Below are 25,527 nucleotides of genomic sequence, written 5' to 3' on the forward strand. Positions count from 1 at the left end.
CGTGTGGAGGCTTCACGCTATTCTCTGCGGCATCCACGCACAGCTCTCCACGCACCCCACTGAGAGCGAGAACCACATTATAGCGACCACGAGGAGGTTTACCCAACGTGATTCTATCCACCCTAGTAACCTGGCCAATTGGTTGCTTAGGAAGCCTGACTGGAGTCACTTAGTACGCCCTGGATTCAAACTTGCGCCTCCAGGTGTGTTATTCAGCGTCTTTACTTGCTGAGCTACCCAGGCCCCCTAATAGTTGACCGTTTAACACAGACATGGGCAACTTCTGGCCCGCAGGCCTGGTGTGGCCCACCACATGGTTTAATCTGGACCGTGGCTCATTCATATAAAAACTTTTTTTTTTTTATTGGAGATTTCAGTTATATTGCATTGGGACCTAACATGCCTCCACAAGCATTTAAAATGCTCAGGGTTGCCAGTTAAGATATGGAAACCCCCCAATTCAAGATTTATACTTGCGCAAATTGGAAATATTCTGCCAAATGTTATACTTGTTTTGTGCAATCTGGCAACCATGCATGGGAGTGTGCTCTTTTCATTTCAATTCAATTCGCTTTTTTGACTTGACTGTAGTACATACAATATTGCCAAAGCTGTTGATTTTTATAACAGTGATTCTCTCTTTCTCCTTTGAACAAACTTGCTGATCTCAAGTGCGATATTCTTCTGCTCAAGGAAAAGTGTGATATGGCCCCTATGTGTCCATTCTTGAGGCTGCTTGTGCTGTTTGGTGTTACTTAATTGCAGGCAAACCATCTCGGTGATAAACTTTAATAAAATATAAACATAGATCTCCGCATCGACATGCGGAGGGGTAATCATTGACGCGAGCAAAAGCAAGCGAGAGACGAATACAGGTGCATCTCAATAAATTAGAATGTCGTGGAAAAGTTCATTTATTTCAGTAATTCAACTCAAATTTTGAAACTCGTGTATTAAATAAATTCAGTGCACACAGACTGAAGTAGTTTAAGTCTTTGGTTCTTTTAATTGTGATGATTTTGGCTCACATTTAACAAAAACCAACCAATTCACTATCTCAAAAAATTAGAATACATCATAAGACCAATAAAAAAAAAACATTTTTAGTGAATTGTTGGCCTTCTGGAAAGTATGTTCATTTACTGTATATGTACTCAATACTTGGTAGGGGCTCCTTTTGCTTTAATTACTGCCTCAATTCGGCGTGGCATGGAGGTGATCAGTTTGTGGCACTGCTGAGGTGGTATGGAAGCCCAGGTTTCTTTGACAGTGGCCTTCAGCTCATCTGCATTTTTTGGTCTCTTGTTTCTCATTTTCCTCTTGACAATACCCCATAGATTCTCTATGGGGTTCAGGTCTGGTGAGTTTGCTGGCCAGTCAAGCACACCAACACCATGGTCATTTAACCAACTTTTGGTGCTTTTGGCAGTGTGGGCAGGTGCCAAATCCTGCTGGAAAATGAAATCAGCATCTTTAAAAAGCTGGTCAGCAGAAGGAAGCATGAAGTGCTCCAAAATTTCTTGGTAAACGGGTGCAGTGACTTTGGTTTTCAAAAAACACAATGGACCAACACCAGCAGATGACATTGCACCCCAAATCATCACAGACTGTGGAAACTTAACACTGGACTTCAAGCAACTTGGGCTATGAGCTTCTCCACCCTTCCTCCAGACTCTAGGACTTTGGTTTCCAAATGAAATACAAAACTTGCTCTCATCTGAAAAGAGGACTTTGGAACACTGGGCAACAGTCCAGTTCTTCTTCTCCTTAGCCCAGGTAAGACGCCTCCGACGTTGTCTGTGGTTCAGGAGTGACTTAACGAGGAATACGACAACTGTAGCCAAATTCCTTGACATGTCTGTGTGTGGTGGCTCTTGATGCCTTGACCCCAGTCTCAGTCCATTCCTTGTGAAGTTCACCCAAATTCCTGAATCGATTTTGCTTGACAATCATAAGGCTGCGGTTCTCTCGGTTGGTTGTGCATCTTTTTCTTCCACACTTTTTCCTTCCACTCAACTTTCTGTTAACATGCTTGGATACAGCACTCTGTGAACAGCCAGCTTCTTTGGCAATGAATGTTTGTGGCTTACCCTCCTTGTGAAGGGTGTCAATGATTGTCTTCTGGACAACTGTCAGATCAGCAGTCTTCCCCATGATTGTGTAGCCTAGTGAACCAAACTGAGAGACCATTTTGAAGGCTCAGGAAACCTTTGCAGGTGTTTTGAGTTGATTAGCTGATTGGCATGTCTAAATATTCTAATTTTTTGAGATAGTGAATTGGTGGGTTTTTGTTAAATGTGAGCCAAAATCATCACAATTAAAAGAACAAAAGACTTAAACTACTTCAGTCTGTGTGCACTGAATTTATTTAATACACAAGTTTCACAATTTGAGTTGAATTACTGAAATAAATGAACTTTTCCACGACATTCTAATTTATTGAGATGCACCTGTATGTATTTTTTTTTATTTGTGCAATTTTGAAATGTTGAAGTCCCTCGCCCCTGTATTTTAGTTTAAATCTTGCAGTAATCGATTATCATAGACCTGCTCCTGTTTTATTCATTTGTGTGCTAAATTGAAAGCTAAACCATTGGTGGACAAACTATTGACGAGACCCGCATCATGACCGTTTTAGCACGTAAATGGTAATGTTTTGAGAATAAAAGAAGTAAACTGGCCCACTTTGCAACAAACATTAAAAGTTCTAAAATTTTCCATTTTATATTTATTTATTATTAAAACAGATTCCTGATGTACAGAGTGTTCATTTGAATAATAAATTGAAGTAGAGATGGTAAAATAATAATTTATAATTATGCTCCGCCTTTATTCAGGTGGAGCATAATATTCATATTCAAAAAATATTCATTATTTTTTAATGGCTGATAGAAAAGTATCTGCCTTATGTAGAGCAATACAATACTTTAGGCAATTGTAGAATTGTCCCATTAGTCACATATACACTTCAGAAAATTGAGTTTACAACTTTTTCTGTGGCCCCCCATGCACTACTTTAAGCACGACGTGGCCCCTGTGCCAAAATACTTTTCCCACCCCTAGTTTAACAGGTTAAAAAAAAAAAGGCAGTTAATGCAGTATCCATTTTTTGTCCTTCCTTAAACTTATGTTTTACCCCACTTCCTATGGCTAAAATTGATACATTTACATTTTCAGGAGGTACATGCTCGATTGCACATACTAGCACAGAAACTGATTGTGTGGTGCAGTGCAAGCTTTTCCATTCTGCCATTGCATATCATGTGCATAGTGAACACGGGAGCAGATTTACTGTATGGAGAATGGAGTCTTCACCCACAATGGTGAGCCAGGTGTGGGAGAGATACGGGCAAACTGCCATATCTCTTGGCATCACCCGAAAACACTCACTCACTGTCATCTGAACCAGTGTTGAAAGCGAAATCGCCTAAAAGAGACCCAACGTGTGCACAATAGAGACTGAACGGCATTCAGTGAAAATAATAGTTTTGAGATTTTAAACTTCAGCAAATTAAACCTCAGCATTCAATTTGTTTTATATCTGTATTATAGTGTCTAAAACTGCATTGGCAAAGTACACCAATAATTTCTTTTGCCAATAAATCTCTCTAAATTGAATCTGCCCATTTGATCTTATAATTAAAGTCTACTGGAAAACGTCAGAACATTTTGCTCAACATTTAATTACAACATTTCCACTGATTTTATGGGATGTATACATATAGTTGTATCAAAGATTTATATCTGTAAAATGGGTCTGATTAATTCTGTTTGCAAAACAACTGAATATTTTAACGTGCATGTTTAAATAATTAAAATAACCAATTTCTCTGAGACAAAGTATAAAGTAAATATATTTATGATTATATTTTAATGTTTGTTTTAATGTACCATGATTAATCACAGAAAACTTTGCAAAACTTTAAAAGTTTTAATAGATTCAAATCGAGTATTTATACAGCAAGGTACCATTTGTTGTACTGCCTGTTAAGTTTTTGTTTTTCTTTTGATTTTGGAGTTAAACATGACCTGCACATTTTCTTGACATGCTTCGTGGGATTCATAAGCTGTGGCCAAAAAACGAGTAGCACACTTTGTTATATAAACCACTGAGGACAGATATAAAAAAAAATGTATAATCATCTGGTTTTTTTTTTGTTGTTTTTTTTCTGGTTAGGTTATCAGAAGAGTCTGTGGCAGAGGATCTATCACGATTGCGGAGTAGAGTTGCCAAACTCCGAATCAGAGCTCAGACCGACACTGAAATCGAGCAACAGACGAGAACTTTTCTGGAGGTATGCGCCCATTGACTTCCAGATGCAAATAATTGATATTAAAATTCAATATGTAAGTTCATAATTTCTTTGTTCAGGTGGCAGAGGTGAGGCTGAAGGAAGCTATGGGTGAGGTGGAAATCTTACAAAACACTAGTAAAGCCCTCATGGAGTTCTTCTGTGAAGATGAGAATTCCTTCAAACTAGAGGAGGCCTGTCGTATCTTCCAGTGCTTCTGCCAGCGATTCCAAAGAGCCGTGCTGGTGAGCATGCTACCTTGTGTTTTTCTACTACATAATAGCTACAAAAGTTTATATCTTGATATTTTCAGTCTTTTGACAAAATTTTATTTACTGTATGTCTTGACATTTCTATATTTGATCTGAAATGTCTGAAAAAAGCTAAATGAACTCAAGGAAGAATTATTTTATTTATTTATTTTATTATGCACCAGTGCAACATAGTACAGTGTTTATTATATATACAACATCTTAATATATGAAAAATTACTTCCATGAATCTTTTAGTGATTACGCAAATGAATTGTCGAGTTTTTAAACAATTCATTGAAATCATTAAAAGAATCAAACTTCCCGATTCTACGTTTAAATCAGAGATGCTATTAAAACATCTTGCAGTTTAACGTTCTTACTTGCAAGTTGCGATACAGGGAAGGATTGCAAAATTAGTCTTAACAGCATGGTCTTTAGGAAACTTAAAGGATTATTCCAGGTTCAATACAAGTTAAGCTTAATCGGTAGCATTTGTGGCATAATGTTGATTACCACAAAAAGTTATTTAGACTTGTCCCTCCTTTTTTTTCTTTTTTTTTCTTCCCAATTTGGAATGCCCAATTCCCAATGCGCTCTAAGTCATCGTGGTGGCGTAGTGACTCACCTCAGTCCGGGTGGCGGAGGACGAATCTCAGTTGCCTCCGTGTCTGAGACAGTCAATCCGTGCATCTTATCACGTGGCTTGTTGAGCACGTTATCGCAGAGACATAGCGCCTGTGGAGGCTTCATGCTATTCTCCACGTCATCCACGCACAACTCACCACGTGCCCCACTGAGAGCAAGAACCACACATTATAGCGACCACGAGGAGGTTACCCCATGTGACTCTACCCTCCCTAGCAACCGGGCCAATTTGGTTGCTTGGGAGACCTGGCTGGAGTCACTCGTCCCTCCTTTTCTTAAAAAAAAATCTAAAATGGATTTTAGAGTGAGATACTTACACTGGAAGTGAATGGGGACAAATTTTGGAGGGTTTAAAGGCAGAAATGTGAAGCTTTTAATTTTTAAATGCTCTTACATTAATTCTTCTGTTAAAACTCATGAATTGTTTGAGCTGTAAAGTTTTTAAAAACATAATTTTTAGGGTTTTAGAGTTTGTTGACTTTACATTGTCAGGGCAACGAAGTTGCAAAATTGGCTTTAACTTTACACAGAAAAGGTTAGTAAGTGATTTTATCACACTAAAATCATGTTAAAATACATTGTTTACGTCTTGTGGCTATACTTTTGTAATAGTGAGTATTTTAACGTTTACAGATTGGCCTCATTCACTTCCATTGTACTAAGTGCCTCACTGTAACCAAGATTTTTTTTTTTATTTTTTAAGAGAAGGAGGGGCAAGTCATAATAAATTGTTGTGGTAATCAATATTATGCCACAAATGCTGTCTATTGAGCTTAACTTTTATTGAAACTGAAATATTCCTTTTTCATTCCTTTTTCAAAAGCAAATTAAAAATATTGCAATATTCACAATGTTGCATATGTTACATTTTAAAATCATCACAATTATTGTGACTATTCAATATAACGCCCATGCATACACCGTAACAAAGTGAACGTAATAATATTCATTCTAATTAAATGATTTCAATAACTGTGGTACCAGCAAGATAATACAACAAATGGATAAATGTAGTTAGTTCGGTTTGTGGCATGTGTTTTTTGAACTGATGAAATTGAATAGCCTGCCAATAAACTATCAAATGATTTCTTTTCCTCTCAGGAGAATAAAGAAAGGGAGCTACAGGAGCAGCGGCGTGTGGCACGTGAGCGTGAGAACGTGGAAAAGCGTCGTTCCCTTGCCCTGTGCACCGGTCTGGAAGTAGAAAAGCGTCGTTCCCTGGCCCTGTGCACCAGTCTGGAAGTGGAGTGCGAATCGGACGACCTTGATCACGCCCTACAGAGAAGCTTAAGTTACACTGGGACCCGTCGCAGTCTCCGCAAACACTCTCAGTACATCCTGTACTCTGACGAGAGAAATATGAAATCTGACCAGCAGCATTTCAACTCAGAGAGCGAAAGCCTTCATGCTCTTAGTCCTGAAGGATTTAGTAAAGATTCAGAGCTAAGAAGACATTTACTATGCAAGAGTGCCGCTGAACAAATTGAACAAGGTTTAAACATAGAACTAAAAGAAGGTCAGTGTTTGTTAGGCACAGATTCAACGTGTGGCCTTCAGCGAGGCGCAATGGCTACACCAAACGGTATGAAAAGCCATTCTACGTTGAATACAAGGACAGTCCCCAGTGATAGCACTTTTGTTGCTTTAGGAAAAACAAGTATCACGTCACATCAGGAGGGGGTAGCGAATGTCTTGCCGCTCACAGGACTATCCTCTAACAATGTTTTGAAAGTTGAGAAACAGGTTCAAGAAGCCTGTGAAAGGCTGACGCAGATAGCAACAGAGGCTTCAGAGGACGCTGAGAAGCAGGATTGTGAGAACGGCAAAGAGACTCCATCTGAAAGAGGAGTAACGCCACAGACAGATGCTGAAACCACCACAAGTCTGTTGGGAGAGACTTTGTTGAACGCCTCTTGCCCTGTTGACGCTAGTCCGCCGCTTACCCGTGAACCTGAGCCCTCTAGCCCAGATAGAAGCCACGTTTACCCACGAGTTGGCGAGACACTTGAGTGCCACACCCTAGTGAGTGGCCTCCGCTCATACGAGAGCCTTTCGCCAACTGTAGTGCGCCCTGCAACTAATCACTGCTCTAAATGGAAAAAAGAGCGAGAAGCTGAGGAGAGGGATGGTGCTAGCTCGCCGCATGCTAAGGAGAATTCACGTACGATAAAAACGCCCACTCGAGGACCAACTAAAAGAGGACTTGTACCTCGTGGAGGGGCTTCGAATAGTAGTGGCATTCCAAGGGTGCGCACTAAGGCGGAGCCAGTTCCTGCTGATGGTTTGTCAGCTAGTAATGTATCGCGTCCTTCCCCTATTCGTTCCACGTCTGTCCGCTCAACGCTAATCACGCGATTCAACGCCGTCCAAAATGAACTCAAACAAAATGCCAGTGCACGACAAAAGGCGAATGCCCAGTCTTACATGAAACAAAAGCATAACGCCAATGAGACTGTGAACCAGGACAAGGACCGATGTCGCGAGCCGTTTGTTCGTGGCTCGCCATTACGCGTGTCCAAACGGCTAGCGCCCAATTCGGACTCCCAGACAGCCCACGCTATACATAGTCCAACCGCTGCTACTACCGCAAAGACAATTCGCACGGCCATAATCAGTGCAGCCAAAGCCAAGACCGCCAAGAGTCCAGAGTCTGCCTTCACCAAGAGCCTGGGTTCCCGAATCCCAGGCCCTAAATTTCCCAGACCTGCTGCCCAACCCATGTGGAGATAATATTTGGTTGCTTGAACTCTTCGAGTAGCATGCATAAGCATCTAAATTAAAGGATGGGTTCACCCAAAAATAATGATTCTGTAGTTTTACTTGCCATCATGTTTTTCCAAATCTGTATGTCAGTCTTTATTCAGTGGAACGCAAAATACATTTTGAAGAATCTGATGTGACTGATCACTCTTTTCCATGCAGTTAAGACGATGAAGATTGAAGCTTTCAAAAAGGATGCAAGAGCTCATTAAAGTATCATTAAAGTAGTCAGTATGACTTGTGCGCTTCTGAAGCCATACAAATGAAACAAGAACGAAGCATTCTTCGGAGTCTGATCTTTTCAATGAAATAGCTGATCCCGTTCACAAAAAAAGTGTGTCGAGTCATCTGTTCAACTCACTGACTTAGTTTTGTTATAAAGCTTTTGCGCCTTTTTGAAGCTTGCAAGGTTCAGGACCGATTTATTGTTATTCCATGGAAAAGAGTGACCAGTAAATAATTCAGAATTCCTCCTTTTGTGTTCCACGGAAAGAACAAAGTCATATGGGTTTGGAATGACATGACGGTCAGTAAATAATGTCATAATTCTCATCTTTGGGTGAACTATTCCTTTGAATATATGATGTAGAAAACTAATGGATTTCCGATAGTGGACATTAATGTTTTTGTGTGAACTGTCAACTCAAACTGTGTTCTCCTTCCAAAATGCCACTAAATAAAAGAAGCTATTCATTGTGTCCGCTCAGAATGGACAGTACACAATGCACTGTAAGGGATCCCGGGCAGAATGACCGCTACTTTCAGAGTTCTCCACTCATTCAGAATCTCCAATTTTTCAAGACTTTGATTCTCATTAAAGTTGAAACTATTGGGAGAAACTCATCCAGTACTGTCTCTTTCTGCATACTCTACCTCTGAACACTTGTGTGCCCTGTGCAGGTAACAGCGCACCTCAGAAGGGGAAGTTGAACATAATTCCTCCGAGAACCTTCTTACAACAACTTTGTTTTATATCTAACTTAAAGCGTTTGCCTTGCAATGTTTTTGCTAGAATGTTAGCTTGCTATCACGAGACATTTTATTCAGTGTCGAAGCAAATAGATCCTATAGTAAATGACTGAAAACTGAATTCTCGTGTAATACAGTCCTCTGTGGTCTAATTGACCTTAAATTGCCCAGGTCAAATTGACTGTGTATTTTGCATTTGGGTACAAAATAGTGAGTAGAAATCGACATGTGATCAGTTAAAATGTACAATACAAGATCCCAAAGCAAATATGGTGAAGCAAAATGCATTATGCCTGCATCTGTACAGGTTGGGTTCCCTCACTTTGATGCACTTTAAAGATGAATGAGTTTCAATGCTTGCAGAAATAGTCTCCGGGGTAATCTGCTGTATTTTTATGTGTTTTGTGTTAAAGAAATGTTAAATTAACAGAATTGAAAACATTGATGCCCTCTTTAATATTTGTATTTGTAAATAAGAATTTGAAATAAAGAATGAATTGAAGGTTAGCCCTTCTGTATGTCAGTACAAAATCACTAACTAACCTTTTCTGTGTAAAGTTATTTCCAATTGTACAACTTTGTTGCCATAGCGACATAACCTTCATCCGCCTAGAACAGTTTTAACAGAAGAATTAATGCAAGTGATTTTATAAAAATATAAGCTTCACTTTTCTACCTGTAAACCCTCAAAAAATAAGCCCCATTGACTTCCATTGTAAGTACCTTACTGTAACCTAGATTTTTGCTTCTTTTAAAGAAATAGAAAGCAGGAATGACTTTAAAGTGAGTATAAAAATCAAAATTAACCCTGTTTTACTTCTCAATACATGTTCCTCACCATATTGTTATTCCAAAGAAAAAAGATGATTGTCTTGGCTGTCTTTCATCAAAATGTATCAACTCGCTCGCTTCTGAAATGACTATCCTTCTTGACTGTCATAACAAAGGCTGCGCTTAGTATTGGTTTGTTTACCAAGACTCAAATGGCTTGTCAGGCATTGTTTTAGGCTACTGTGAAGATGTGCCAATTGTTAATGCAGTGCCATTTAATACTGTGTAACAGAGGATACAGCAATAAAAGTAAATAACGACAGAATATTGATATTAAACACCCTCTTTTTACAATCCAATCAATTCCTTTCAGATAAAATCAAGTCCTGTCTTGCACTTTTTGTCATTGAAAATCCAGTTTTACACTGTAATGTTATATTACAAAAGTTAAGTTGGTTGTGAATGTTTTATGTTTACTTAGGTGCACTAAGTATGCTTTATGTTGGCTGATCTAACAGTGGTCTTGGGACTTTAATCAGACACTTACACTCACTGAGCACTTTATTAGGAACACTATGGTCCTAATAAAGTGCCTGACGTGGTCTTCTGCTGTTGTACCCCGTCCGCCTCAAGGTTCGACGTGTTGTGCAATCTGAGATGCTATTCTGCTCACTACAATTATACAGAGGGGTTACTTGAGTTACCATAGCCTTTCTGTCAGCTCAAACCAGTCTGGCCATTCTCCGTTGACCTCTCTCATCAACAAGGCGTTTCTGTCCACAGAACTGCGGCTCACTGGATGTTTTTTGTTTTTGGCACAGTTCTGAGTAAATTCTAGAGACTGTTTTGCATGAAAATCCCAGGAGGTCAGCAGTTACAGAAATACTCAAAACAGCCAGTCTGGCACTGACAATCATGCCACGGTCGAAATCACTGAGATCACATTTTTTCCCCATTCTGATGATTGATGTGAACATTAACTGGAGCTCCTGACCCGTATCTGCATGATTTTATGCAGTGCACTGCAGCCACATGACTGGCAAATTAGATAATTGCATGAATAAGTAGGTGTACAGGTGTTCCCAATAAAGTGCTCAGTGAGTGTATCTTCATTTATACCTATAACAGTCTAATTGTTTATCGTTATCATTCCATTAATGACTTTGCCAAACTGGTGGGATCAGGGTGGGCAAATTAACCAGACTGGCTCATTTTCAAGGTCCTGAAACTTCCTCCCATTTTGCTGTCTTCATTAACGGCTCATTGTTTGATGCCCTTCTGTTGCACTCAAAGGCCCCTATACCCTCATCCCCATATCTTGACACAGTCACTCCCAACTTGTAAACGTTGTCATGGTGATGCTTTGGGCATGGTCAAGAATCCGCAGCAGAACAGTGGGAGAGGGGATGGGGAAGATGGTAGTCTGGGGGTCTCAGTGGGAAAGGTCCTTTTATAGCACATAATGACGCCAGAACTCTTGGCAAAAGCAATAAACTGGTTCTGTCTGTGTATCCATGCACCCAGATGTCATTCAGTGTGTTGCTGGTTTGATGAATCCATGTGAGTGACATCATTATGCTGGGGGAATTGTGATGTTGCTTCAAGTGAAGCTTTGCATGTGTAGAACAAAATAGGTCCAAGTTGGAGGCAAGCAACTCAACGGTGCTTTGTTAGGTCAAACTGGTTGATGCATGTCTTCTTTCCAGTCCTATTGCAATTCAGCAAATGCTGAATGTGGCCGAATGTGCAATCTCTGGGAATTAAAATGTCAAATAACGTGTTCCTGTCACATGGGAATAGCATACTACCATACTGCTCTTACCATTTCTGCAGTATGTATACTGTGCACTGCATGCACATTTTCTGGGGTCCATGGAAGACATACATGACCTGCTTTATTTGTAAAAATGTGCAGTAAAAGAGTGCACAGCAAAGAATCCTGTATCCTATAATGCAAAAAGCTTATTTCACTTTCCATTTCCAATGTAAAGAATGAACCAGAAGTAATCATGGCCACAATTCTTAATATCTTTTTCTTGACTCGTTATTTGATCTGACTGCCAAAAGTTAAGAAATGTTCACACAAAACCTGATTAAAAATGCTAAAAAACTTTTTCGCGATAACTGGTTGGCATGCGCTGAATTAAACATGACACAAAAATAACTTGGCTTAAGTGGTTGGAAAAAAGGAAGGGGCGGGGGGCTAAAAGAAAATTGGCCCCGGGGCCCTTGCTAGTCATAATCCGCCCCTGGATGCCCAATGCGTGAATTAATCAGTCTTTTGAGTCGGTTCTTCCCAATGACATTGGAAGGCATGGCATGACCGGTGTCACAATGTCATGCAGTAAAACAGTAACGGGATGCTTTAGAATACAGAGAGCAAAAACAACGCTGAATGAAGTGAATATATACTAATATAGTGAATATATACTAATATATATATATATATATATATATATATATATATATATATATATATATACTAATAAGTGAATATATACTAATATAATTCTGAAACAATATCTGCAGCTGCATTCAATCGTTTACCAGCGATGTAGATAATGTGCGAGTGCAGCCTGTGAATGATAGTCTAGTGCAGGTAAAGATACTTTCTAAATAAAAGTGTATCAAAAAACTTACATTACATGAAAGTGCTTAAAAGTACCAAAATTACCAAACCAGTACCATGCTTTTTGGACATATTCTTTGGAATAGCCTTCCATATACACTGGCAACCAAAAGTTTGGAATAATGTACAGATTTTGCTCTTATGGAAAGAAATTGGTACTTTTATTCACCAAAGTGGCATTCAACTGTTCACAATATATAGTCAGGACATTAATAACATGAAAAATTACTATTACAATTTGAAGAAAAAAAAAATCAGAACTTCTTAAACTACTTCAAAGAGTTCTCATCAAAAAATCCTCCATGTGCAGCAATGACAGCTTTGCAGATCCTTGTTATTCTAGCTGTCAATTTGTCCAGATACTCGGGTGACATTTCACCCCACACTTCCTGTAGCACTTGCCATAGGTGTGGCTGTCTTGTCGGGCACTTCTCACGCACCTTACAGTCTAGCTGATCCCACAAAAGCTCAATGGGGTTAAGATCCAAAACACTCTTTTCCAATTATCTGTTGTCCAATGTCTGTGTTTCTTTGCCCACTCGAACCTTTTCTTTTTGTGTTTCTGTTTCAAAAGTGGCTTTTTCTTTGCAATTCTTCCCATACGGCCTGCACCCCTGAGTCTTCTCTTTACTGTTGTACATGAAACTGGTGTTGAGCGGGTAGAATTCAATGAAGCTGTCAGCTGAGGACATGTGAGGCATCTATTTCTCAAACTAGAGACTCTGATGTACTTATCGTCTTGTTTAGTTGTACATCTGGTCTTCCACATCTCTTTCTGTCCTTGTTAGAGCCAGTTGTCCTTTGTCTTTGAAGACTGTACTGTACACCTTTGTATGAAAGCATTGTATAGCCTTCATTCCTCAAAACAATGATTGACTGATGAGTTTCTAGAGAAAGCTGTTTCTTTTTTGCCATTTTTGACCTAATATTGACCTTAAGACATGCCAGTCTATTGCATACTGTGGTAACTCAAAAACAAACACAAAGACAATGTTAAGCTTCATTTAATGAACCAAATAGCTTTCAACTGCGTTTGATATAATGGTAAGTGATTTTCTAGAACCAAATTTAGCAATTTAACATGATTACTCAAGGATAAGGTGTTGGAGTGATGGCTGCTGTCTAGATTTGATCAAAAATGACTTTTTTTCAAATAGTGATGGTGCTGTTTTTTACATCAGTAATGTCCTGACTATACTATGTTATCAGTTGAATGCCACTTTGGTGAATTAAAGTACCAATTTCCATCCGAAACAGCAAAATCTGTACATTATTCCAAACTTTTGGCCACCAGTGTAAATACCATGAAATAGGCCTACTGTATATAATAAAAATACCAAGGTTTTACCATATTGTACCATCACTGTACCGTGATACTGCCACAGCAAACTTTTGAGAAAAGTGATAACTTCAACTTGTGCTGTGTAATGTGAAAATGGTTTCACATTACATCACATTAAAATATGTTTTAGTCCACTCATTAATGCTACACAATATACTGCATAGGGTACTAAAGAAAATGTTCAAATGATGCTCCTAAAATCACCAGAAGTGAATGCTTTGGTGCTGTTTTTGCAAAACTAATAAATGAATAAATAAAATAAATAATTTTAAATAAGTAAATAAGTAGACAACAGATTGTGTACTTGATGGGTCCCAGACTTCCCAGTAATGATGAAAGCCAATAAATGTGCCTGCTGTGAAATATACTGTACAGTTTGCATATATCTTTAGGATCTTTGCATATTTTTTTTTTTATTTAGAACATCTTTGACCATTTTACTTGGTTTACCTGCACTTTACATAAAAGTTATTCCTCTATATAGTAATACCCATTTATGATGCCTACTTAAGAAGCCATAACATGCACTTGCATATTTCTTCCCAACATTATTTTAATTAATGTTTTGCTAGTTTGAGTTTATACACTTTGGAATGTATTTAATTATGTGTTAATTTGTGCTGGAGGGTCTCACCTAGGGTGCCGAGTGGGGTAGGACCTGTGTCCTGAATATATATGCTACCAATCAGGATGTGCTACCAATGCTATATTCGCATAGTTTTGGGGTAGGGTTAGGTCTTAGTACAGCCTCACACCATATCACACTATCTGATAGTTATTATGGTATATTTGTAACGTCAGAATAGCGTACCAATCATTTGAAATGATTTAATTAAACGATTATACTTTTAGTGTAAAAACATTTCCAAATGACGAAACGAGCACACCACGCTATCCTCGGGAGGGGAGGAGCACTGGGATGTCCAATTCATTTTAAGGAATCAGTTCGTTCGGAGCTCAAATAATAAATGAGTTTTAACAGAAAAATGTACAGAAAAAAGTGCTTTTATTAAATTATAAGCTTCACATTTCTGCCTGAAATTTCAGAGCGAACCCATGGCGAATAAGCCTTCCAGGTTCACCTACAAATTATCATCAAAGCAATTAGTGATGCTTAACCCTTGTGCGTCAATTTAAAAACGTTACTCAGAGGTCCTTAGAGGACAAAAATGTCTGCGTCAAAAAACTGCCATAATAATATTATATATTAATATTATTTTCCACTTTCACTGAATTAGTGTTTAACCAACATCAGTTCTGATCATAACTACCAAATATTCATTACTTTTCAGGATTTTAACCCTTTAAATGCCAGTTTGTTTACATAATGGCACTATTGTTTTTTACACACACACACACACACACACACAAATTTCTCAGTACACACATACAAAACACACCCACACAATTGGCCTGCAGTGCAAACCGAAAATAAGAAAAAAGCATGTATTTGCTCCATAGGCTTAACATGAGAAAAATGGCGCCATCTGGTGGAAAAAGTTACAAAAATAATAATTTTTAAGTCAGGGCTCCAGAATGAAAACATATCACAGAATTCATGATTTTATGCTTTAATGGCACTGGGATCAAATATTGCAGTTTTATTGGGTTTCAATGGGGACATTTTTGTCCTTAAGTTCCTGAGTGTAACTATTTTGAGTACACAGTGTATTATAGATGTATTATAGAAACTGAGGTTGAAATATCAAAATTCCCCCAAAAATACACACCTTTAGCAAAAGGTATGCCGTTGGCATTAACACAGCCAAAATAATAAATAAAAAAAAACATGAAACAGACACAAATGTCCCGACGGCACAAGGGTTAATAATATGTGTGCGTTGTGTTCATTTATCCTAACTTACTCCTGTTTTACTCCTAAACTTACAATAAAGTTATAAATATCCTTTCGTTGAGCGATCCAACACTGCGAACCGATTTGACCGAATCATTCAGATGAATCGATTCAAATGAACAAATCATTCGAATCGGGCATCACCACAGCACGTGAAGGCCTCCTTGCTCTTCTTCTATGGTGCGTAGCAGTGGTATAAATACCGTCGCGCTGCTCAGCACAGTCTCTCATGTTATAATGGCACGGTGGAGGAGTGTTACCAGAACACAGAAGAATGAGAACTGGCCACAAGAAGGTAATTTGGCGAACTTTATGTTTTAGCCAGATGTAAACTATAAACATATTTCGTCAAATGCTACTCGCGAGTCTAAGTTGTTCAGTGCGCATGATAAAAGCAACACTGCTTAAGTTTGTTTATATTGCGTTTATTTTTCACTTTAAGGTGGCTGAATATGATTGAACTTACTTCAAACGCAAAAATCCACAACTACTATTACTGGCACGTGATGTAAGTTGGTTTTCTTTCATATGTTTTGCTCAAAGCCCGGCGGCAGTCAGCTGTACAGGCCTTTCCCATGCCTGAGCTAGTGTTACTCTGCTGGAAGAGAAAGGCACTGCCGTTTGTGCTCCATCTGCTTTTGCTGTTTTAGTGAATCCTGATGTTCAGCACCGGTCATGCCATGCCTTCTGAGAGCGGGCTGAGCTCACAAAATGGGGCAGCCCTAGTCTGGGGGCGAACAGTCAAATCAAAGGTTATATTATAGTTTCTGGTGTGATCTGGAATGTAATCATGATTGTTGTTACAGGTCACACAATATCCCAGAGTACACTGAACAAAATGGGCAGTTGTGAGAAATGGTAAGTGTTTAATTTTGGGTTTCTGATAGTGATTTACTTGCAAGGTAATGTGCAATAATGTTAGTGTAATCATGCTTATTAAAATGATGAGCCTTCATCCCCTGAGTACAGTTAACGCATGTGTTTTGAAGTGCGTATAAAATGTATTTCACAATGCATTTTCTGTCTACCGCAGCAGCTGTAAAGCGTCTCAGGACCTGTGATAACTTTTTTTCTCTTTGATGGTAAGCTTCTGATGTTTCTTGAGAGACTTAATGATTGTGGTGTGATGAACCTTAACACATCATTCTTAAATGTAATGTGCAGACATAAGATCACTGATCACAGTCATGTTACTGTGATTTATCTACTTGATAACTAGGTTTTTATTCTAATTTGTCATTTCATCTACAGGAAATGAGCAAGGAGTTGAAGGGTCCAACGATGTCATTGTAGCACAGGTAACGTTTGCACTTCGATGTTGTAACCCAAGTTGATACCATCATGGCAGAAGCTTTCCTCTGTTGTGATGCCTTTTTATCTTGGGATAGCAAATGCAGGGTTTGGCACAGGTTTTTGTTGTTGCGGTCTACAAAAATCTGACTAAAAAGCCTGCCACAGTTCACTTTAAACTTGTTAAATGTCAAATTATTTTGTTTAATGTCCTTTTATGTTATAGGAAAGATGTCGGAGGAGCTTTCAAATGGCAACTGTTCTTGCTGAGTGTTTCAATACATTTTCATAATGCTGTAAACATTTTAAAATGCAGTGTTTGAGTTAACTAGTGGTTTTGTCTTTCTACGTACACTTGCATAATGTGTATTGATTGTTTTAAAAACCCCATCAAAGACTACTTGTTTAAGGGGAATACTGTTCATTATGGAACTCTAGACTAATGTAAAGTGGTTTTATCCCATTTATTGCGTGTGTGGAGGGTACTGTTCATACATGGTATGAATGTAACTGTGTCTGTCATATGGATATTTAATATCTAAAATTTGCAAATAAAAGTGGAACTTTTACTTGGTTTCTTTTTCTAAGTGGATGACAAATGTGGAACAATTGTAATTGAAGGTTTGTTTTAGACTTTTTTTTTTTTTTTTTTTTTTTTTTTTTAAACATGGCTTTGTGTAGGTGAGTTTCCCAGAGTTGTAATCTTATTTTAATCTGTAAATGATACAATGGAAATTGGTAGTGGTGCTTCCTATTAAAGCTATAGTTCACTCAATAAGTTCTCATTTCCCTCACTCATGCCATCCCTGATGTCTATGACTTTTGGTGAAAGCATCTGAAGATTAAGAATGTGAGGACCAACATAGCTGAAACTATGAAAGCGGATGGTAACAAGCACTCTGGTCCAAAAAGCACAAAGGCTGCATAGAAGTGATCCACAAGACTCCAGTGGTTAAATCCACATCTTCCAAAGTGATATGATGGGTGTAGGTCAGAAACCGTAGAAGTCATTTTAAGTGTATATCTACTTTCACATTCAGCCACTTACTGGTTGGGGCTGGTCAAAGGTAGAGATTCATAGATAAAGGACTTTCTTGATCGGTTTCTCACCCCAACCTATCATATCGCTTCTGAAGACACCAATTTTACCAATGGAGTCGTATAGATTACATTTATTTTGCCTTTTTGTGTGGACCTACAGAGCTGAAATATTCTAAAAATCTCTGTTCAGCAGAAGGAAATCATGCAAATCTGGGATAGCATGAGGGTAAGTAAATGATGAGTGAACTAACCTTTTAAAAGTCACACTGAACAGCACAGTTTTATAACATTAAAACACACTGGGATAAACGCATAAGTCAACTTATTAGGAGGTACAAAGAATGTGTTCTCAGGACATGGGTGTTTTTCTTAAATTGCAGATTATTTTTTAAATGGTGGTATTTTATCATTCATTCATTACAATAGCTGTTTGCCAAAAGTTATTTTGCGTGTAACCTGTATAGTGCTTTTCACAATGCACATAGTTTTAAATCAGCTTTACAGAAAATGATACTGTAATGTCTTTTAAGTCCTAATTGTGCAGTCTAAATGAATAACGCGACTGAAAATCGTGCCTTAAAAATTGTCTCTAGGCCCCCAATGAGCAAGCCAAAGGTGACTGTGGCAAGGAATGCAAAACCTCATAAGATGTTGGTTAATGGAGAAAAACAACCTTGGGAGAAACCAGGCTCACCGGGGGAGCCAGTTCCCTTCTGGCTATACAGTATGACTAAAATGCCAATGTTAGTTATCTGTGTGTAGTAGCCTATAAGTCTTGTTCTGAGTATGCTGAGTAAATGTTGGTGGGCAATGTTGAAAACTAAAGGATTTTGTATGAACTGCAAGATTAATGATTTTGGGTTTCCACCCCGAATTGACCGAGGAAGTGAACAAGATGAAGTGTTCTTTTTATTTGCCGTTAATTTATCGTCTGTGTTTTCCATTTTAAGAGAGTGTAGTCCATCCTATGACCAAGATGAGATATGGTCCACCCCTAATCTTGAATATTTGGTATTATTGCTCCAATTCATCCCAAAGGTGTTCAGATCTGTGCTTTGTGTGGGCCAGTCAAGTTCTTTCAAACCAGACTCAGTAAGTCACTTCTTTATGGATCTTGCTTTGTGCACAGACAATGACACTATTATCCTATAATAATAATAATAATAATAATAATAATTGTCTAAGATTACGTGGCAATATTCTTGGTTTTATGCAACTGTAGCTGAAATAGCCAAATCTAGAAGAAAGTGTCCACATACTGTTAGACATGTAAAGTATTATAGATGAACCAAATTACATTTATTTTAATTTTAAACATCACACCAGCCATTTACCACTAAATGTTGGGATTTTTATTGACAAATTACATTCATTTAATATTTAAAGTAATTTTTAACAAGCATTTATCGTTATTTGAAGATTTCCTCTGTCATATTTATATGAAAATTATGAAAACTAACAAATAAAATGTATTTGTATGGCAGAGTCCAAATGCTTTTTAAACCATTTTATTTTTAAATGGAGGATTTGGGGCTTTGAGCTTGTCAGTTTGTATTCCCGCCACTAAGCTCTTCAACAGATGACGAAGAAAGAAGCGTATACGTCATAATACGCGCCAGCACAGTTTATAAGATCTACACACAATAGACTTTTGATATAATCTACTGAGGATAGTTTGCAGATCAGCACAAAAGGGCGGACCGGCAATGAAAAACGTCATTAGCACCGGCCCCAGCTGTCACGTGACCTCGATGTTGACGTACACTGCGGGACATTGGCGCGGTTTAATCCAAACCCCGGAGTTGCTGGTTCGTGTGGTGGTTGCTATTTTCACCTAGAGCAATGTCCAAACATCAAACATACAGACACGAAAATGATCACAAGACTGAGGAAAACGGGTAAGACATCATCAAAGGTAGAATGACAGTTGTAGTTATCTTTGTTTTCGTGTTTTCCAGACTTTATTGCACCGTCGAGAAACCGCCGTTTGCTAGCATAGCAAAACAACAAAGCATTGTCTACAATTGCACCGTTTTAGTCTATTGTGATCATTTATATTGAATCATTTGCGTTCAGTCTACTCTAAAATTAAGTGTAATGTATAACTGTAAAGTCTATTTTTAGAACTAGGTGTTTGAAATATTTGCAGACGTGTTGAAGTTCTCCCGCCAGTCCACTGTATTGTGTTCAGAACATGACAATTTAAGCGCCATAAGAGTGTCTAGACTTGGTCTATATCTAAAGTTGTGCTATAGTAAAAAGTAGTTTTAAGACCTTAAAACTCCATTACACCTCAGTGTTCTCAAATTTTCTCCCTATTTTGCGATTTTAACCCTTGTGCGACCTTCGGGACATTTTTAATCATTTTGGCTGTGTTAAAGCCAACGGCATACATTTTGCTATAGGTGTGTATTTTTGGGGGAATTTTGATATTTCAACCTCAGTTCCTATAATACATCTATAATACACTGTGGACACAAAATAGTTACACTCAGGACCTTCAGGACAAAAATGTCCCCATTGATATCCATTAAAACTGCAATATTTGATCCCAGTGCCATTAAAGCATAAAATCATGAATTCTGTGATATGTTTTCATTCCAGAGCCCTGACTTCAAAATTATTATTTTTTATAATTTTCCACCAGATGGCGCCATTTTCCTCATGTTTAGCCTATGGAGCAAATACATGCTTTTTTCCTATTTTCTGTTTGCTGTATCAAGAGCACTGTAGGCCAATTGTGTGGGTGGAATGGATGTCAGAGTGTGTTTTGTATGTGTGCGTTGAGAAATTTGTGAAAAAACAACAGTTGTATTATGTAATCAAACTGGCATTTAAAGGGTTAAAATCCTGAAAAGTAATGAATATTTGGTAGTTATGATCAGGACTGATCTAAGTCATTGAAAGTGGAAAATAATATTAATATACAATATTATTATGACAGTTTTTTGACGGGGATATTTTTGTTCTTTAAGGACCTCTGAGTAACCTTTTTTAAATTGACACACAAGGGTTAAGGAACTTGCCGTAGAAAAGCAGTCATGTGTGTGTTGACGGGTTATTTTAAAGGTCCTTGAAATAATTAAAGCTTAATTTGAAAAGGAATTTTTGGTTGTTCTGGGGGACTATGTAAATTTTTAAGTAGGAGATATTTAAAACAGTTTTTAGAAAGTAGTTGTTGTGGATAAGTCCCTACAAAAATTATTCGCTTGAGCATTTCGCAGTTATCAATATTTCCTGTTCATATTTCTAATACATGTGCTCATTTTAGTGCACAGTAGCATGTCAAATGTTCAGTGTAAGATTAGCTTTTTTCTTTCTTTGGTGTAAATGCATGTCAACATGTCTTACAGGAACAAAGGCCCTTCAAGATGGTCCAATTGTCGGAAACGTGGAGCAGATGGGAGTTTGAGATCACATGGTGATGAAGAGGCTGGCAAAGACCAAAGATCACAGCGTTCACACAGACCAGACCTGTAAAGTTCCTCCTTTTTCATTCATTATTGATTAAATAGTTTAAATAATGTTTTTAACTGCATTTCAGAATTTTTATTCCTCAAGAGAGTCAACTGGAGTTGTTTTGAAATATTGCAGTTGACATTTGGAATCTTATATATTCACCACAAATGAAATCTAATCGCATCAGTTGAATAAACAATAATGTTTAATGTTAATAAAAAATGAGAGGCAAAGTTTGATATATTGTCATTTTTTCATGCAGTTTTACAACCCCAGAGAGTGACGGACCTGTGTCCAGAGTAAAGAACTGGGGCGATGAGGTGGAGGCGGAGGAAATGCGTACAAATGTCCGTTGCGACATGCATCGGTCAGTTGCCTCTCTTGATTTTGGATACAGGATGTGATTTGAAACTCTTTAAAATATTTACAGTTTCTCTGCAAATATAATTTTACAGACATAATTGATTGCCTTGATACATTTTTAATTTGAGGTACCCCTTTTTTAGCTATAGAAGAAGGATTCTCGCTGCAGATGTTCCTCAAAGAGAGAGAAAAACATCATCTGGAAGGTTTGTGATTAAAAACCATGTTATGCTTTCTGTGACTAAAGGGATAGTTCACCCAAAAATGAAAGTTTTCTCATCATTTACTCACCCACATGCCATCCCAAATGTTTCTGACTTTCTTTATGCAGAACACAAAGATTTTTAGAAGAATATTTCAGTTCTATAAGTCCATACAATGCAAGTGAATGGTGACCAAAATGTTGACTCTTTAAAAAGCATATAAAGGCAGCATAAAAGTAATCCATGAGACTGTAGTGGGTAAATCCATATCTTCATGTCAAGCACTAGGTGTTTGAAATCATGAACAAGTCTTTACTTTTATGCTGCCTTTATATGCTTTTTGAAGCTTCAAAGTTTTGGACCCCATTCACTTGCAATTTAGGGACCTACAGAGCTGATTTTATTTTAAAAATCTTCGTTTGTGTTCTGCAGAAGAAAGAAGTCATACACATCTGGGATGGCATGCGGGTGAATAAATGATTAGAGAATGTTCGTTTTTTTTTTGGGTGAACTGTCGCTCTAAATCTCCTTAAAGTTGATTTCTCTAGTTTTGTTACCTTCTGCTATCCAAGGTTTAATATGCATTGGCCTCAACCTTTGGCATGAGGTTGGGGCAACAATATAATATCAATCATAATATATTTGTCTCTGTACATCAGCCTTTGCTTTGGTTGTAAACCATGCTTTTCTTGTTCCCCCAGTTCGGACTCCAGAGACTCCCGAGATTCCAAAGACTCTCCTGCTAAAGGTGACATGGAGACAGATGAGAACACACTCATGAGAAGACAAAAACAGATCAACTATGGGAAAAACACTCTCGCTTATGACAGATACATAAAAGAAGTGCCTAAGTAAGTGAGAATGCATATTGGTAGAAGAATAGAAGGCAATGAAGATTGAAAGTAGTCTAGTATACTAACAATAATGAACATGGCTGTTGTGTGTTTTGAATTTCATTTATAGGACAGCCTTTTATCATTTACTCACCTGCATGCTGTTTCAAACCTGTATGATTTTCTTTTTTCTGTGGAACACAAAAGATGATGTTCAGCACATTGTTAGCCAGTCACAGTTCACTTTCATTGTATGGGGAAAAACAAGCAATTAAAATGAATGTTGAGTGAGATGAACATACTGGCTAACATCTCCTTTTGTGATCCACAGACAAAAGAAAGTTTTGAAAGTAAATGAGGACAGAATTTTTTTTTTTTTTTGGGTGAACTATCCCTTTAAGTTTGATTATTTCTATCCCTTGATTTAGGCATCTGAGAAAGCCAGGTATTCATCCAAAGACTCCAAACAAGTTCAAGAAATACAGCCGGCGCTCGTGGGACCAACAGATTAAACTATGGCGGGTCAGTCTTCACAAGTGGGACCCCCCTGCGGAAGAGGGAAGTGACCTGCAGCAGATGTGAGTTTTATTATAACCAACACCACCACCAAAAAAAAAAAAAGAAATGTTAAAATCATATTCAGATGAATGTTGAGAACTAATCGACTGATTTTTCCAGCGAGGAGATTGACCTTGGAGAAATCATGGATTTTGAGTTGGATGTGGAGTGTTCAGCCACTACAGAGACTGAATCACAGAATGCAGTGTCCAATGGAGCATCGTTGTCTTTGCCAGAGGTAATTTGCCTAATTTAAATAATGTTCACAATAGGATGGGCAGTATGACTTAAAGGTGTCAGGAAAACACTAAAATTACATTTAATTACTGTTTTACATTTCTTTGCTATTTCTTTAAAAAAAAATATTATTTATATTTCAAATCATCTTGTTTTGCAGGACTCCTTCACAGGAACTCCTAAAAAGATGATAAAATTGGAGGATGCTGAAATGTCGTGAGCACCATCGAAATTCTGATGTTCTTTGAGAGAACTCCTGAGCAAACTAACTGTTTTAATTCACTTTTCATTTTGATTATCATTGTTCAATTTTTCCAGCAGTTTATGGTGTTTTGTGACCCCGCCCCCCAAATGAAAATTCTGTCATGTGCTCACCCTCATGCCATCCCAGATGTGTATGACTTTCTTTCTTCTGCAGAACACAAACAAAGGTTTTTAGAAGAATATTTCAGCTCTGTAGGTCCATATAATGCAAATGAACTTTGAAGCTCCTAAAAGGACATAAAAGTAATCCGCATGACTCCAGTGGTTTAATCCATGTCTTTTGAAGTGATCCAATTGGTTTTGTGTGAGAACAGATCAAATTATAACTAATCTTTTACTGTACATCTTTCCATTGCAGTCTCTAGAAACGATCATGATTTCAAGCTCGATTACACTTCCTAGTGCTTGAATCATGATCTCCAGGGAGACTGCTGATGTCAAGATTTATAGTAAAGGAGTTACATGTTGGTCTGTTCTCATTTAAAATCGATTGGATCACTTAAGAGACTGATTAAACCACTTGAGTCATGTAGATTACTTTTATGCTGCCTTTATGTGGTTTTTGGAGCTTAAAAGTTTTGGTCACCATTCACTGACATTGTATGGACCTGCAGAACTGAGATATTCTTCTAAAAATCTTCGTTTGTATTCAGTAGAAAAAAAGAAAGTCATACACATCTGGGATGGCATGAGGGTGAGTTAATTATTAATTTTTGGGTGAACTATCCTTTTTATAGAGGTTTAGTCATCACTGAATTCAATATGTTCTTTACACCTACTCCTTTTTAGCCTTTTGCAAAAGAAAATGTATATGTGTATATTTTGAAATTGATTAATTTTGTATGGTAGTAAACCATTTGTTGCTCAGTGGACATTCTCTTGTATTTATCAATTAAAGTGAAATCAGAGCGGGTTCGCTTCAAATTTCAAGTGTTATTAGTTTGTGGTTTTAGGTGTTGTTGTTTTTTTAGATTGCGTTTTGATTGTTATTCATTTATTTTATTAAGAACCTTTTGAAAATAAACATTAAACTGGAAGGACCAAATAATTGTCATTTCAGTGCTTCACATTGTATACATGGATTATATTTTACATTCATTATCGATCCTGTATAATGTATTTTTCTTTATGTAATGTTGGCATCTTGTTTATAGTGTAAGGAATAAGATGTATAGCAAAAAACAAAAAAAACAATGCTGGGCTATTTCAAGAATTTTGAGGCAAACTGAATAAAAATTCTGACCTTTTGTGTTAACATGATCAATGTTTTAAGATTGCTTACATATGAGTGACAGAAATAGTGCAGAATATCCTTATTTGTCTTTTTTCTTATTTCAAAGTCCTAAAAATGAATGTCCAGGTTTAAATGGGGGGAAAAAAATCCAAATGTTATTTTTTATTTTTTTGCTATCTTGAGCTATTGCATGGTTCTAATGAATATCATCCAGATTTATTTAAATAGTCTCTGATATCCCAGTTTCATTAATAAAGAAGTATTTGTTAACTAAATATGGTTTAGGGTTCCCACTGCCATAAAAACAACCTATGAATATCAAGGAGTATTTAAATTGTGATTTTAAAGGTGCACACAGTATTTGTTTTCCTCATTGTAATTTTGCATGAGCACTCGCATTAAAATGAAGACTCCAGTCATATCAGTAACCTTATAAAAGCTGTTTTATTCTACATGGAGAGGGTCCCCTCATGGGGGCTGCCATGTTAGAATCACATGACCACCCGAATACTACTCGCTTAATCTCAG

At 37.6% G+C, this 25,527-nt stretch overlaps 2 protein-coding genes, 1 long non-coding RNA gene and 2 other non-coding genes across 7 annotated transcripts in view; all 5 read left to right on the plus strand.

Annotated features, from left to right (window-relative positions):
• The window catches only part of LOC127412838 (inverted formin-2-like), a 28,197-nt gene extending 18,193 nt beyond the window's left edge, over positions 1-10,004 (plus strand). For all 3 annotated transcript variants that reach the window (XM_051649501.1, XM_051649502.1, XM_051649503.1), the window contains 3 exons: positions 4,178-4,295; positions 4,373-4,537; positions 6,293-10,004. In XM_051649501.1, the coding sequence (XP_051505461.1) occupies positions 4,178-4,295; positions 4,373-4,537; positions 6,293-7,921 (1,912 nt within the window). In that variant the 3' untranslated portion in view covers positions 7,922-10,004. The remainder of the gene's footprint in view (positions 1-4,177; positions 4,296-4,372; positions 4,538-6,292) is intronic.
• Positions 10,005-15,684: 5,680 nt separating this feature from the next.
• LOC127412863 (uncharacterized) lies at positions 15,685-17,376 on the plus strand. The gene is made up of 6 exons (XR_007892494.1): positions 15,685-15,812; positions 15,960-16,025; positions 16,324-16,375; positions 16,551-16,599; positions 16,769-16,815; positions 17,034-17,376. It is a non-coding gene; the product is annotated as an uncharacterized LOC127412863 (long non-coding RNA).
• LOC127413480 (small nucleolar RNA SNORA74) lies at positions 16,061-16,259 on the plus strand. The gene has a single exon (XR_007892598.1). It is a non-coding gene; the product is annotated as a small nucleolar RNA SNORA74 (small nucleolar RNA).
• LOC127413481 (small nucleolar RNA SNORD63) lies at positions 16,636-16,701 on the plus strand. Its single transcript, XR_007892599.1, has one exon. It is a non-coding gene; the product is annotated as a small nucleolar RNA SNORD63 (small nucleolar RNA).
• Positions 17,377-19,607: 2,231 nt separating the features above from the next.
• On the plus strand, positions 19,608-25,025 carry LOC127412856 (histone RNA hairpin-binding protein-like). Its single transcript, XM_051649534.1, has 8 exons — positions 19,608-19,746; positions 21,202-21,324; positions 21,570-21,674; positions 21,814-21,876; positions 22,575-22,724; positions 23,135-23,284; positions 23,385-23,502; positions 23,662-25,025. The coding sequence occupies exons 1-8, from the start codon at positions 19,691-19,693 to the stop codon at positions 23,719-23,721; spliced, it is 825 nt and encodes a 274-aa protein (XP_051505494.1). The 5' UTR covers positions 19,608-19,690; the 3' UTR covers positions 23,722-25,025.
• Positions 25,026-25,527: the final 502 nt, after the last annotated feature.

This window comes from Myxocyprinus asiaticus, chromosome 22 (assembly GCF_019703515.2).
Source record: "Myxocyprinus asiaticus isolate MX2 ecotype Aquarium Trade chromosome 22, UBuf_Myxa_2, whole genome shotgun sequence".
NCBI classification, from domain to species: Eukaryota; Metazoa; Chordata; class Actinopteri; order Cypriniformes; family Catostomidae; genus Myxocyprinus; species Myxocyprinus asiaticus.